The sequence below is a fragment of the Nelumbo nucifera genome, chromosome 3, assembly GCF_055504915.1.
Source record: "Nelumbo nucifera cultivar China Antique chromosome 3, China Antique-T2T, whole genome shotgun sequence".
In the NCBI taxonomy this organism is placed as follows: Eukaryota; Viridiplantae; Streptophyta; class Magnoliopsida; order Proteales; family Nelumbonaceae; genus Nelumbo; species Nelumbo nucifera.
In genome coordinates, this window is record NC_142651.1 from 109,563,334 (window position 1) to 109,576,060 (window position 12,727).

The following is a 12,727-nucleotide window of genomic DNA, read 5'->3' on the forward strand; positions in this document are numbered from 1 at the left end:
ATACAAAACACTCAATGTATTATCTCAGGTTAATGATGAGTTAGATACAAAATACAAGATAAGTCCGTTGGTTATGATAGAGATCATAGAATTCTATCGTTTGAGATAGAGTTCTAAATGTACAATACATTCATGCGGATAAACCTTATCGTGCACGACTGAGATAGCCATTACATGAGTTGCATGAGTTACGTTACGTGAATAACGGATGCAACTCTAACAACCTGACCATTCTGTACCACTACAATCACATCGGCGTTGCGGATTATGGAGAGACCGTGAGTGATCACAATCATTATGTGGCTTACCGTAGTGTTGTCTAGTGCTTCTTGGATGATTCTCTTTGATTTTGAGTACAATGCACTAGTTGCCTCGTATAGCAAAAGTATTCAGGGCGCTCTAATTACTACTCGTGTGATTGCTATTCTCTGTTTATGTCCTCCCAACATCTGAATGTCCCTCTCACTGACCTATTCAGGATTCCGATTTGTATTTTGTTAGTTCAATTTTTACATATAATAAAAACTACCAAACCGAGTGAGTATTCCAGTGACCACAAGTGGTGATCCTTACCTAGAAGAGGGACGAAGGGTAATATTGGGTTTTAAAAAGAATTTATACATCATGTGGTGTCACGTGTGTATGGATTTTGCTGGAACATTAATAGATGCTAATGGCAAGGGTAGAGTTAGTCCATTGTCAAAAATAGTAGGGGTGGTTTAAGACAATAGTTAAACAATAAGGATACAATTTGTTATTTAGCTAAACAATAAGGATGTTTTAAGAAATTTGCCTTAATATAAATTTTGTAAATATTACCTTTTAAAGTGACTTACTAATGGTCAAGTGAGTCCACAATCTTTGTAAACATGAGTGATTGGGTCTGAATTTTCACATCCTTAGTTTTTTGGATCTTTTCAAAATTTCAAGGCAAATTTGGTTCCACCAAGGCCGATTAAGGTTGGTTCCCTGGGTTAATTACAGTAGGGTAAACATCTAAACCCTTAGACCGGACTGTGAGAGGATTAATTCCAAGAACATGAAACCAAAACCTACCTACTAATAGATCAAATAGGGGCAATTAGGACCTACCAATTTGCTCACCCTTAGGAAAACAAGTAAAATTTTTACCAATAAAAAAGGGTTACTAAAACTCCCCATGACATTTTTCATAGTATTTCTCTTAAACCCACACTCTTTGAAAACTTCTACAGAGCCACCTAAACATGTTTTTAGTCAATGAACATTTTCTTACAAACTTACCATACCACCCCCAAGTATGGGCAATAAAACACCAAATCAAAACTCTCTGTTCCTTTTTTTTTTCTTTGTGGCAGATGGTAGAGTTCCTTCTCGTTTGATTTAGACCACAATATAGGAATTCAATAAAGCTACTTAATTCCCCCTTAATGTAGAAATCGAATTACAATTAACCTTTGTTCGCTTTTCGGTAAGTTATTTACCTGGGTAAATTTTTCCTATGAAACACTTACCCGAGTAAGTGCATTTACCCATGTTCTTTTATTTCTCATGTAAATAAGGCAATGCCCATTTTAACCATAAAAATCCATTATTAAAATGGGAATTTTTGTCCCATTCAAGTGTTGGCAATTTTCCTTCCAGGTGGAAAAGTTATTTACCCAAACTTTCCTTGGTCCCCACATAAATCTGAAAAAAAGAACATGGGATTCTTGGTCAATGGGATTGACCAACTTTCCCCACTCTCAAAATCCGAAAAAAGAGCACCCCCTTAGAATAAACTTGTTAGTTTTATCGGTAACAACAATGTCTACACTGGAAATTGAAGCTCAAGAGTGTGCCATCGTAGCAACCACCACCATTAACAATATTGCGATATGCAAAGTGTTACAAAACAACGAAATGATGATTGTTGTAGACACATAGGTTGTGGTCCTCTTGGTCCTTGGATAAGTGGTAAAATATCATTTGAGAATCTAAAAATAAACAACAGGCAATCAATATACCAAAAAACAAAGCTTAAGATTGGCGGGCCATTTAGGCCTTGCTTTTTGGTAAGTTATTTACTCAGGTAAGTGTTTCTCGGGAAAGACTTACTCGGGTAAGTACTTTTACCCATGTTCTTTTATTTTCATGTAAATAAGGCAATGACCATTTTAGCCATAAAAATCCATTAGGCTTCATTTGGAAGGAGTGCACATACAAATATGTAGAGTGCAAAACCTTGTATTTTGTATGTATTTGTATAATACATATTTGTGTTTGTACTCCTTCTGAAATGAGCCTTATTAAAATGGACATTTTTGTCCCATTTAAGTGTTGGCAACTTTCCCTCCAGGTGGGAAAGTTATTTACCCACCTAGTGGTATCCAAGAAAATAAACTTTCCCTTGTCCCCACATAAATATGATAAAATAACATGGGTTTCTTGGTCAATAGAAATCAAAATCCCATTGACCAACTTTCCCCATCTTGAGATTCGAAAAAGAAACACTCCCTTAAGGATAGTTTGATCATGTAAGTATTTACATTAACCTCTTTTGTTGGAGATCATATTTGTGCCCTACAACACATCCAAACCATACATGAACCTCTTTTGTTGCATGTGGAGTGCCTGTGGGGATCAGACGTGATGAATTCCTTCTATTGATGATTATTGATGTAGTGCGATTTGGTAGCTCCCTACTGGAGGGCAATTCAGACGTCGGGCTGATGATGTTGCTTGGTCGAGCTACAAAACAAGGCTATCAGAATGTCCGAGGTGTTTAACTGGTGTGGGCACTCCGATGCTTAAGTTAGCGGTGTAGAGATTTGAGAGCACTGAGAGCTTAATTGCAATAGAATTCGAGAGCTAAGTCGCAGGTACCTTGTGAGGCTGGAGGCGAGGCCTTTATATAAGCAAGTTGCCATGGGCCTCACGATGTGTGTCCGAGATTATCAACCCATCTAGTCCAGTGTTAATTTCGCACCCGAAGATGGACTCTGTATAAACTGATAAAGCTTATCCAAGTCCGTCCGAATCGGGTGGAGAAAAGATAGAATCCGTTGACGTATGCCGTGATCCCGAGAAAATCGGAGACAACTAGCTTACTTATAAAAAGAGACTACGTGGCACATGGACATTGATGCATACGACTGAGCTACTTAGGCCTAGGTCTAGTTGGGTGACCCAAGGTGACTAGGTGAACATGGTATTGTTTGGATTTGTCATTGTATTGTTTGCGGCTAAGTGAACATGGTCAGCAGATCCGAACTATCACCAAACGTGTGTTAACATCTCGCGTAACGTGAGGTGGGTGAATATGGTCAACTGGTCATTCCATAGATTATAGAAAGAGAAAAAATGTGGAGATGCGGGGGATCGAACCCCGTACCTCTCGCATGCAAAGCGAGCGCTCTACCATGTGAGCTACATCCCCATTTGGATTTTAGGTTACAAGCATATCTATATATAGAATTACTTCTCAATACATAGTAATCCTACCATGCTGTCGCGTTCTCTGGTTAAAAGATAGATCGGAAGTGGGCGTGCCGGCTCACGGCTGTGGTTGGAAGTCTGGAAATGTGTCAAGCAGAAGATAATAACACCACGTCACTTCATACGTCTTGGTCCTGCCTTGCCTACCACGCTTTTGCAACACTATTAAAAGAGTGAAAGCTGAAGAACTTCTTTTCAAAGGCTTTTCAGTTCAGTTCTTACTTCTTCGTTCACTTCAGCCTTATAGATCGAGACTACAAAATCAACACCTCACTCATCGGACATCGGCAATGAATCCCAAAGGAACCATCATCTTCACCTCCGTCGGCAGACCCTACTATGGATTCGACATCTTTTCAGTCTCTCTCCCATCAATCATAGCTGCCACAACTTCGTGGAAGGAGCATCGCTTAACAGACGGTATCTCCGTCAATTTTAATGGTCAGTTTGTTGACGAAGACGAGACTCTCGTGTATGTATCGGAGAGGACTGGCTATGCTCGGGTCTATTTGAACCAAGCAAACTCTCCAAAGCCGAAGCAACTCCCCTCTGTGGCTGACAGCCTCTTCCACGATCGCCCCATCGTGAAAGACGGCCGATTATACTTTGTCTCGGCTCACGAACCGGCCGATAAACACTTGAAAAGCTGGTCAGCCCTGTACTCAACGCTGCTTGATCATGGAAAAATCGAGCGACTAACTCCTTATAAAGCCGTTGATTACAGTCCTTCTATATCGCAGAGCGGAAAATTTATCGCCGTCGCGTCGTACGGATTCCGTCCATGGGGCGGCGAATTTCATGAACTTGATACGGATATCGTAGTTTTCCCGGAATCCGATCCTACCCAGCGTACCACTATATGTAAGCGCGGTGGATGGCCCACGTGGTCCGGCGACTCAACGATCTTCTTCCACCGCCAAGCCGACGATGGATGGTGGAGCATTTTCCGAGTAGATCTTCCAGAAAATTTCCAGCTTTCCGGTGTATGTGAAGCTCCTCGTCGGGTTACCCCACCGGGACTCCACGCATTTACTCCAGCGGCATCGCATGACGGCAAACGAATCGCTGTTGCGACTCGGCGGCGAGAGAATAGCTTTAGGCACATCGAGATATTTGATCTAGAGCTAGAGTCGTTTTGCAGGGTAACGGAGACTCTAAACCCAAAATTTCACCACTATAATCCTTTTTTCTCCCCGAAATCAGGTTTTCTCGGATACCACCGATTCCGAGGTAAATCGGCTTCAGGAGACTCAATCGTTCCGCATCTCGAACTTGTAACTTCTCCGGTGAAGGAACTGAGGATGCTCCGGCTTAACGGATCATTCCCTTCGTGTTCTCCCGATGGCGACTTGATCGCGTTCAACCACGACTTCGATGCGAATGCTGGCATTAAGATAGTGAGATCGGACGGCTCCAGGAGATGGAGCATTTTAAAAGACCGAACCGCGTTTTACACCTCGTGGAATCGGACGGAGAAGAACGTCATCTACTCCTCGGTGGGACCGATATTCGAGTCCGTTAAATCAACGGTCCAGATTGCGCGAGTAACCTTCAATCCAAAAGATATGGATGATCGGGAAGATATTCCCGCTGAAGTGAAAATTCTAACAAAAGAGGAAACGGGCAACAATGCATTTCCGTCGTGTTCACCTGACGGCAAGTTCGTAGTGTTCAGGTCTGGGAGATCCGGCCATAAAAATCTGTACATAATGGATGCTGTTGACGGGGAATTTAACGGAGGGATCCGTCAATTAACTGACGGTCCTTGGATTGATACAATGCCCAACTGGTCGCCGGACGGGAAACTGATAGTCTTCTCGTCCAACCGACACAATCCCAGCAACGTGGAGGCTTTCAGCATATACCTTATTCGTCCGGATGGAACGGACCTCCGACGAGTCTATGTGGCAGGGGTGGAGGGATCAGCAGAGGCAGAGAGGGAGAGGATCAATCACGTATGCTTCAGCCCGGATTCCTTGTGGCTGGTATTTACGGCCAATTTGGGTGGTGTATTGACAGAGCCGGTGTCCATGCCAAATCAATTTCAGCCATACGGTGATTTATACGTGGTGAGATTGGATGGAAGTGGGTTAAAGAGGTTAACGTGGAACGGGTATGAGAATGGAACCCCAACCTGGAATTCAACGACAGGGGAGATGGATATGGATATGGATCGACTGTCGGTGGAGACCGTGGTGGGAGATAGGCTCATGGGTCAATTTGATGAACCGCTTTGGATTTCTTGCGATATGTGATATATGTGAGAGGGAGACACTACTCTTCATAATGTGACACTATGTATACGACATGCAGCCTTGTCCTTTTATTGGTGTAATTTTGTGTGGTGTGAAGAAAACAAAAAAAAAGAGAATTTAACATGTATAAGGACATGAGAATATGTTTTCGTTGGAAACGCGCGGTGAGTTCACGCTCATCCTTGACTTGTGCTTTCGTGACGTAGTGGTGATTTTAAGGGAAAATTGCACTTTAGTATTATAAAATTTGGGTAAATATAAGTTAGTACCTTAATTTTCAAATGTATCATTATAGTATTTAAATTTAAAAAAAAAGTGTTAAATCGGTCTCTGTTGTTAATCGATCATTAGTAATTTGTTGAAAATATAAAAAATATTTTTAAAGGAAGATATTATTCATTGTCTTCTACATTGAGATTGAATCAATTATCTTAATAAAAAAGAAAAAAAACATAAAAAAATATATGAAAAGAAAGGCTTACAAATGGAACCCACTTGTAAAACTGAAAGTTTGTGAAACACTCGTGTGCCAAACAACCACTTAAATTTCCTGTCAAACCTAGTGATAATTTTCATGACTGCTATTGAAGTTTTTAAGGTTGAACCGAAATATGGAAAATGAACCAATGAACAAGGCCTGCTCTGCTCTGTCTGATCACAAAAGGAGAAGATATAGGCCCCATGTGGGAATGGGAGGGCTTAAGCTTTGATCGAATTGTCTGCATTGAAGAAGTCATTAAATTAAAAAGCTTTTAGGAATGGCTGGAAATCTGTAAGTTATGGCTACAAATTGTCATTGAAATATATACAAGTCATGGTTCAAAATATTGATACTCTTAATACACAAATCTTACATATTGAGAGCTTCAGCTCAATTTGGAGAGAGTATAAATATAAATATATAGAATGCAAAACCTTGTATTTTATATTATTTTGTATGTATTTATACTTGTACTAGGGAAAGATATAAGGGGTGAGAGGTAGAGTTGAAGTTTAGACAAAGAAAAAGCATGTTTGGTTTTAACTTTTCAAGGCAGTGAAAATGCTAATAAATCTCTAAATCTAAACTTATTTTTTCTTTGATTTGAAGTTTGAGCTGCACAAACTTGATTTAAATGCAAGCTCATACCGTGATTTAAAAGCAAAGAAGAGGAAGTAACTGATGCAAGAGCATCTCCCATGGCGCCATTAAAAGAGATTGTCATTTGCCTATTTTTTGCATCCACCAGGACACCATTGAGGTTGAATAAGACGGGAGATCCCAACATTTTCAACTGCCACTGCCTAGTCTGTGTTTTCCGTCGAAAAGAAAATGATAGCAAGCTGTTAGGATTTTATTTCTCATATACATCGAAAAGGCAAATTTAGGTTTACCTTTTAACTCGTCTTCGTTTTCAAAATCATGGTTTTAGTATTTAGTATTTAGCAGGAAAAATATTTATATTTACAATTTTTCCAAATTGAGCCTCTACTTGTTTATAAGACTATTTTGGAAAGAGTACAAATACAAATATGTATAATGCAAAACCTTATGATTTTTGAATGATTGGGATCATATGGGGATCAAATCAGGGCGGCCTAGCTAAGACAATCCAATTAATAATCAGATTGCTTTTGTTGAGTGGATATTTAATTCATATAAATTCAAGTGGATATTTGGATTCGATATAAATGGATCAAATTCAAATTTAAATTAGGTTAGTATTCCATTCATTGTGGTCCATATGTAATATCAAACATAATTAATCAGAGAAAGAGAAAGAGAAAGAAATTAATGGGGTATTATGTAATGTAGATAAGAAATTGGGTGATGTATTTTTAACCACACCACAGGCAAAATAAGTGTTTTGCAATGTGGACAAAAATAAGTAGAATGAACCACACCACATCCATTTATGCATTCTATAGGGTATAGTGTGTTTCAGGCCACACCTTGTGTTTTGATTCTATATATCTCGTATACACAATGTGAGATAATCTATGATGCTGATCAAGAGTAATATTTTTTTTTTGTTTTTTAAACAAAAATACAAATTAATTTAACACATGATCAATTTAGCTATAGGTAATATGAATCAATAAAAAATTAATGGATGAATTCAAAAAATCAATAATGACTAGAAAATTAAAATTAATATAAAAATATAAAACACTCACATAAAAGAATTATAAATAATTAATCTATAAGTATTAAAATTAGTAAAAGCATAAAAAATAAATTCCTACTTTTAATACCAATTAATATACATGCAAAGTATTGGATAGGGAGAGGGGCCTATTGTGTGGTTGTGATCACAAGATAATGGTGTGACCAGTATTTTGTGGTGTGGTGTAGTCCACACCTAGGCTTGTCAATGGTACCCGAAAATCTGAAACCCGATCTGACATCCAATCCAATTATCTTGGATTCAGATGATATATTTATGTAATTGAATCGGATTCAGACGTTACAATCTACATCCAATTACTAATCGAATTTGGATGTGATCCATTCGATATGATTAAAATCTGAATGTGATTATACTATATTATTTATCATTTTTAATATATAAATTTTATACAATTTATATTTAAAATTATAAACATTTTAATATTCAAATTCAAATTCAAATTCAAGTCTTTAAATTCGATCGAATTCAGATATAATTTCTTAACAGTCGGATTGGATGCAAATTTTGATGTATCCAATTTGAATCCGATACGATTACAGCCCTATCCACAGCATGAGATAGTGGATTTTAATTAAACACCACACCATAATTAGACACATTAAAGTGGTATGGTATGGTATGATTTGGAATGGATTCACTATACTTCTGAACACCATCTAACTCACTGTGAGATCGTTGGGCTCTCTCTATTTGTAATGCAATTTTTGGGTTTTATTTTACTTCATTTACGTTGTAGACAATCAATTAAAACAATATTTGGAATTGGAACCAGAATGGTGTATTTCCATATTTCATTGTCCAAGGAGGGATGGGAATCAAATGGGATGATAATAAAATTTAGATTCCACCCAGTTGGAATCGCAATGTCCCATTTCAATCCAAGACCTCTATTCCCCCAAACCAAACGGGCCCTATTTGAATAACTCACCATCACATGGGTGGACATAAGGCCTCGTTTGGGAAGTTTGAATTTGGGACGTTATCGACAAGTTTAAGTAGCACACGTGTAAGAAAGCCAAGGAGTAGCGATTACATGTGGGGAAAAGACAGAGTAGGCCCCTAACAAGTATGACTGCCACGTTTCATACATGCATGAAGTTGGAAATCCTATTTTAATCCCCTTTACTGCTAGAGAACTCTCATTCTTGCGGTTTTCAGGGCACCAGAAAGTTAGAAACCAACACCTTCCTCCCACGTTCCGATCACTAACGCTTTGTTCTGTTACTGAAAATGCCTGGACTGACGATCGGCGACACTCTTCCAAACCTGGAAGTCGAAACCACAAAAGGAAAATTCAAGCTTCACGACTACGTAGGAGATGGCTGGGCCATTATCTTCTCTCACCCAGGTTGGTATTGGTTAATTAATTAATCAGTTTTAAAATTTCCTGTATTGGGAAAACGTTGATTTTGTTAAGGAATTCCCAGTTGCTTATGCGAAAGTTGTTGACTTGGGTCGATAGGGGACTTCACTCCGGTATGCACGACGGAGTTGGGTAAGATGGCAGCCTACGAAGAGGAATTTAGCAAGCGAGGAGTGAAGCTACTGGGCCTCTCTTGCGATGACATCCAGTCCCACAACGACTGGATCAAGGACATTGAAGCCTACACTGTGAGCTACAGCTTTGTTTACTTTATAAAGAGAGGGGAGGGAGAAGCTACAGAGCCTAAAATATTAATTTTCTGATGGTGTTGAGTTCTTGTTTGTTTGCATGCTGATGCTGTAGCCTGGGTGCAAGGTGAACTACCCGATCGTTGCTGATCCCAACAGGGAGATCATCAAACATCTGAACATGGTGGATCCAGATGAGAAGGACTCCACAGGAAACCCTGTGCCATCCCGAGCGCTGCACATCGTGGGCGGAGATAAGGAAGTAAAGCTGAGCTTCCTATACCCAGCCAGCACTGGGCGTAACATGGAGGAGATACTGAGGGTGGTGGACTCCCTGCAGAAGGCAGCGAAGCATAAGGTGGCGACTCCGGCGAATTGGAAGCAGGGGGATCCCGTCGTGATTTCACCCACCGTGTCCAATGAACAGGCCAAGCAGATGTTCCCTCAGGGTTATAAGATCGCAGATCTCCCCTCCAAGAAGGAATATCTCCGTTTTACCAACGTCTGATTCTGATACATCTCTATCTCTGCCTATCATATATTTATATGTATGCCAATAGGGTATAGGTTAATTATTAGACTGTGTTTGGATGTGAACTATATAAATATGAATACTGGTGCACTAATGGACCCTGCATGTTTGTTCTGAGTTTTACTTGTTACCGGTATCAAGACTCAAGAACTCAAGATCTCACCTTTTTTTTTTTTGTAATTGTCTTTTGGGTATCTGGATAGTCGGGCTAATGGGTCCAAATATCTCGATTGTTGGGTTAATGGGTCCTTGTGGAGGAATATAATCTATGGAGAGCCTGTAAAGATAGGAGGCATCTCCCTTTGTTCCCAATGAATTCATTTCATTTACAAGTTAATTAGAACCTGGTAAAGGCATAAATCGATAAAGGTCGTCTTAGCATCCAATGTAAGAAGTAGCCAACACGAACCTTTCGATCACAGATGTTCGAGTCAAGTAATAGCTTTAGACAGAGAAATAAATTAATAAATTTAGCTCATCTCTTTATTCCTTTCCTCGTGTAGTTAGTTCTCTTCTACGTTCATTACCCAAAAGAAAAAAAGGTTGTTGGCATCTTTATTTTAATTAATCAGTTCATGACTAGTGATCCAACGACAAAGTAGAATGAATAATGGAGACATCCCTAATGTTTGCATTCGTTATAGAGCTGCTCATCTCAGCTCTGTACCTTGCTGGACCAGTCCGGAGTCTCCTCCCCGCCTGCCGGAACCTATGCGGAGGCATCGCCGTCGACTACCCATTTGGGATCGACGACGGATGCGGTGCACCCCAGTACCGGAAGATGTTAAACTGCAGTGGGGCAGGCTTGTTCTTTCTAACCCCTTCAGGGAGCTACAGAGTCCGATCCATCGATTACGAGAAGAAGACGATGGTGATCTACGATCCAGCCATGTCCACTTGTACCGTTCTACAGACACACCATGACCTGGTCATGTCTGAAATCCAATCAGTTGTGATACCGCCTTCGTCGGACACCATCTTTGCACTCGTCAATTGCTCGGTCGACTCTCCGGTGCTCAATCACTATCGCTCCCTGTGTTTCAACTTCTCTGGACACTCCTGCAACGAGCTTTACGACGCCTGCACTTCATTTCGAATGTTCCGCATGCTTTCCAACGGGTATCCGCCGTGTTGCTTCACCAGTTACAGCACGGTGAGGTTGATGAGCATGAATATACTGGACTGCTCTCATTATACCAGTGTATACAACACAGACAACCTAAGGGGTGTAGGGCCGTTGGACTGGTCTTATGGGATGAAGCTCTCTTACACTGTTGCTGATACAGGATGCCAACGCTGTCAGCGATCAGGCAGCACTTGCGGGTTCGATACAGAGACCGAGGTTCCTTTGTGCTTATGCTCAACCACTGCCAATTCCACCAGAGAATGCAGTAAGATTTCTTTCTTTCTTTCTTTCTTTTAAGTGCCATATTCGTTGTCTGAACTGAAGGGTATTGCTAAGTAATGTCGAATTATCAAGTATAATCAATCTAATTCCCTAAACTTGCTTTATTTTGCAGGTGGAATCAATGCCACGGGCGGGGGAGTGAGGCCAAATCCGTTAGCCTTGTTTCAATTATTTGTTTTAGGGGCATCAATTCGCTTCTTTTACCATATATAATTTGTATGGTTTTACGATTATATGATGAGAAAAGAAGAAAATCTGCATTTCATCTCTCTCTCTCTCTCTCTCTCTCTCTCTCTCTCTTAAACAGGTCTGCTTTAAAAGGGTTGCTGCACTAAACGAAGTAATGGAGCCAAATGTTCCACTTCGCTCTTTGTAATTTGCATTAGTACTTTGGTGTGGATATGGATAGATATATTACTTGTTTATTGATAGGGTACTGATCCAGAACAACCGTGAGCGGACCCATTGGATTGGGAAGCATGTGTAATCTCACATTTCATATCAGCCGTACCTCCATTTTCTATTTTTCACAATTAATATTGGTTAGTTGTTATAACTCCAATATTGTCATTTATAAAGATGAGCTTATTTTGTACACGTGGCAAGTGATTTTGGAATCCAAAATTTTCATGTTCCTTCTTGATTATCTTTGTTAATTATAAATGCACGGAGTAAGGCTCTGTTACATATAGTAAATAGCCAGACAATGAAAATTTCGGATTAGTATCCTGTAGTTTGGGTTGTGTCAAGTCATTAGCTTCCGCACACTTGATGGGTATTTCTATCATTTTATTTATTCATTAGTAGACGTAGGAAATCCTCAATTAGTTGCCATTGCAAATCTAAAATCAGTTGCCTATACTTTAATAGAAAATCCTCAATTAGTTGCCTGTACTATAGCTGAAATCTAAAATCAGCGCCATTGCAAATAATCCGGAAGAAATGATGGCTGTCTATTCAGCTTCGTTCATTTTTATGGCCTAAAAACCCCTAAAATGATGGCTGTCTCACACACACATAGAGAGAAACAGAGAAATGAGCATGTAAGAGGTAAAGGTACAGAGACAAAGTTTGTAATTAGGGTTGGACGCCGAACACACTACATCATCATCATATAGTGAGCTAGTGACAGCACCACAGCTACGATAAAAATATGCACGAGGAGGAGACACCGTCGTAAACATAAACATCCAGAAGCACGTTCAGATAACAAAAAAAAGGAACATCCAGAAGCACATACGTAGATGATTAGATATTTAGATGCAGACACACTAAACAAACAAACGACTAAGCA

At 39.8% G+C, this 12,727-nt stretch overlaps 3 protein-coding genes and 1 non-coding gene across 4 annotated transcripts; 3 read left to right on the forward strand and 1 right to left on the reverse strand.

Annotated features, from left to right (window-relative positions):
• Positions 1-3,286: 3,286 nt before the first annotated feature.
• Positions 3,287-5,985, forward strand: LOC104607107 (tolB protein-like protein). Its single transcript, XM_010272625.3, has one exon. It carries the CDS (start codon positions 3,747-3,749, stop codon positions 5,709-5,711), a length of 1,965 nt encoding a protein of 654 aa, XP_010270927.2. The 5' UTR covers positions 3,287-3,746; the 3' UTR covers positions 5,712-5,985.
• On the reverse strand, positions 3,325-3,397 carry TRNAA-UGC (transfer RNA alanine (anticodon UGC)). Its single transcript has one exon. It is a non-coding gene; the product is annotated as a tRNA-Ala (tRNA).
• A 3,031-nt stretch (positions 5,986-9,016) lies between the features above and the next one.
• On the forward strand, positions 9,017-10,148 carry LOC104607108 (1-Cys peroxiredoxin). The gene is made up of 3 exons (XM_010272626.3): positions 9,017-9,230; positions 9,345-9,493; positions 9,609-10,148. Exons 1-3 carry the CDS (start codon positions 9,113-9,115, stop codon positions 9,999-10,001), a joined length of 660 nt encoding a protein of 219 aa, XP_010270928.1. The 5' UTR covers positions 9,017-9,112; the 3' UTR covers positions 10,002-10,148.
• Positions 10,149-10,330: 182 nt separating this feature from the next.
• Positions 10,331-11,698, forward strand: LOC104607109 (wall-associated receptor kinase carboxy-terminal protein). Its single transcript, XM_010272627.3, has 2 exons — positions 10,331-11,416; positions 11,546-11,698. Exons 1-2 carry the CDS (start codon positions 10,636-10,638, stop codon positions 11,644-11,646), a joined length of 882 nt encoding a protein of 293 aa, XP_010270929.1. The 5' UTR covers positions 10,331-10,635; the 3' UTR covers positions 11,647-11,698.
• The last annotated feature ends 1,029 nt before the right edge of the window (positions 11,699-12,727 follow it).